At 49.1% G+C, this 1,549-nt stretch overlaps 1 protein-coding gene across 1 annotated transcript in view; it reads left to right on the forward strand.

Moving 5' to 3' along the window:
• Positions 1-1,549, forward strand: part of sarm1 (sterile alpha and TIR motif containing 1) — a gene marked incomplete at both ends in the record, with an annotated part of 4,375 nt that overhangs the window by 690 nt on the left and 2,136 nt on the right. Inside the window, 2 exons of the mRNA XM_043684917.1 lie at positions 209-427; positions 1,311-1,316. Coding sequence (XP_043540852.1) covers positions 209-427; positions 1,311-1,316 — 225 coding nt within the window. The remainder of the gene's footprint in view (positions 1-208; positions 428-1,310; positions 1,317-1,549) is intronic.

The raw sequence follows: 1,549 nt of genomic DNA on the forward strand, positions 1-1,549 counted from the left end.
GAGTGAGGGGTGAGAGAGAGAACGAGGAAGAGAGAGAGAGAAGGAGGGACAGAGATTGTGAGAGGGAGGGGGATACAGAGAGTTGATGATTTGAGTCGATATGACTATACTTAAGTGAAGAATCTGTTTGTGTCTGTTTCAGTTTGTAATTTTGGAAATGCATGCACAGCCTTTCACTGTTCTTTCTGTAACAATTAGCTTCTTCTGTCTCAGACATTCCATGAAATTGGAGCCATACCAAGTCTGAAGAGATTGGTCAGTTACTCCAGCAATACCACTGTCTCCAGTCTGGCCAAGAAAGCACTGGAGCTGATGGGGGAGGAGGTCTCCTGGACATTGTCCCTTAATGTCCCAAACTGGAAAGCTGCTGCTGTTCACACCTGGCTGCAGCAGATTGGATTCAGCGTTCACGGAGAGAGATTCCTGGTGAGGGAAGCAGCATTATGGCATTCTCCGGGGAATTCCAGCACCAAAGACATGGCCCAGAACTGCCTGTGTGGTGCTCCACTCTCTGGGTCATCACCACCACCCACACCCTTCCAGACAGAGTTACAGACACACACCCTCCCAGACAGAGTTACAGACACATTCTCCCAGACACCCTCCCAGTCAGAGTTACAGACACACACACACCCAGAGTTACAGACACACTCTCCCAGACACCCTCCCAGAGTTACAGACACACACCCACCCAAACAGAGTTACAGACACACCTCCCAGACATCTTCCCAGACAGAGTTACATACACCCTCCCCAGACAGAGTTACAGACACACACTCCCACACAGAGATACTGACACACAAAGAGTGTGTGTGTGTTGAATGGCAAATCTCAGCATGACAGTACACAAAGTTAGTGCTAAGCTTCAGCAATAAGCACCAGTTACAGGAATGGAAGCGATGGTGAACAGTTGGGGCAGCATGGTGGCTCAGTGGTTAGCACTGCTGCCTCACAGCACCAGGGTCCCAGGTTCGACTGTCTGTGTGGAGTTTGCACATTCTCCCTGTGTCTGCGTGAGTTTCCTCTGGGTGCTCCAGTTTCCCCCCACAGTCCAAAGATGTGCAGGTTAGGATGGATTGGCCATGATAAATTGTCCATAGTGTTAGGTGCATTAGTCAGAGGGAAATGGGTCTGGGTGGGTTACTCTTCGGTGGGTCAGTGTGGACATGTTGGGCTGGAGGGCCTGTTTCCACACTGTAGGGAATCTTATCTAATCTAGTTAGGATTAACAATTAGAGTCTGTCTGAATGAAAGAATTAACATATGGGAGCAGGGATGACATGGGCAATTGTCACTGTAATGATCTGACAATCTACGTCTGAGTTAAAAATCACACAACACTGTGTGGGTGTATGAGGAAGTGTGTGTGTGTGGGTGTATGAAAGAGTGCGTGGGTGTGGGTGTGCACGCGTGTGGGTGTATGAGAGAGTGTATGTGTGTGCATGTGAGAGGGAGCGAGTGTATGTGTGAATGTGTGTGTGTATGTGTGCGCACGTGTGAGTGTGTGTGAATGAGAGAGAGTGTGTTTGTGGGTGTGTGTGTGAGAGTG

The sequence above is a fragment of the Chiloscyllium plagiosum genome, unplaced genomic scaffold (genome assembly GCF_004010195.1).
Source record: "Chiloscyllium plagiosum isolate BGI_BamShark_2017 unplaced genomic scaffold, ASM401019v2 scaf_37901, whole genome shotgun sequence".
NCBI lineage: Eukaryota > Metazoa > Chordata > Chondrichthyes > Orectolobiformes > Hemiscylliidae > Chiloscyllium > Chiloscyllium plagiosum.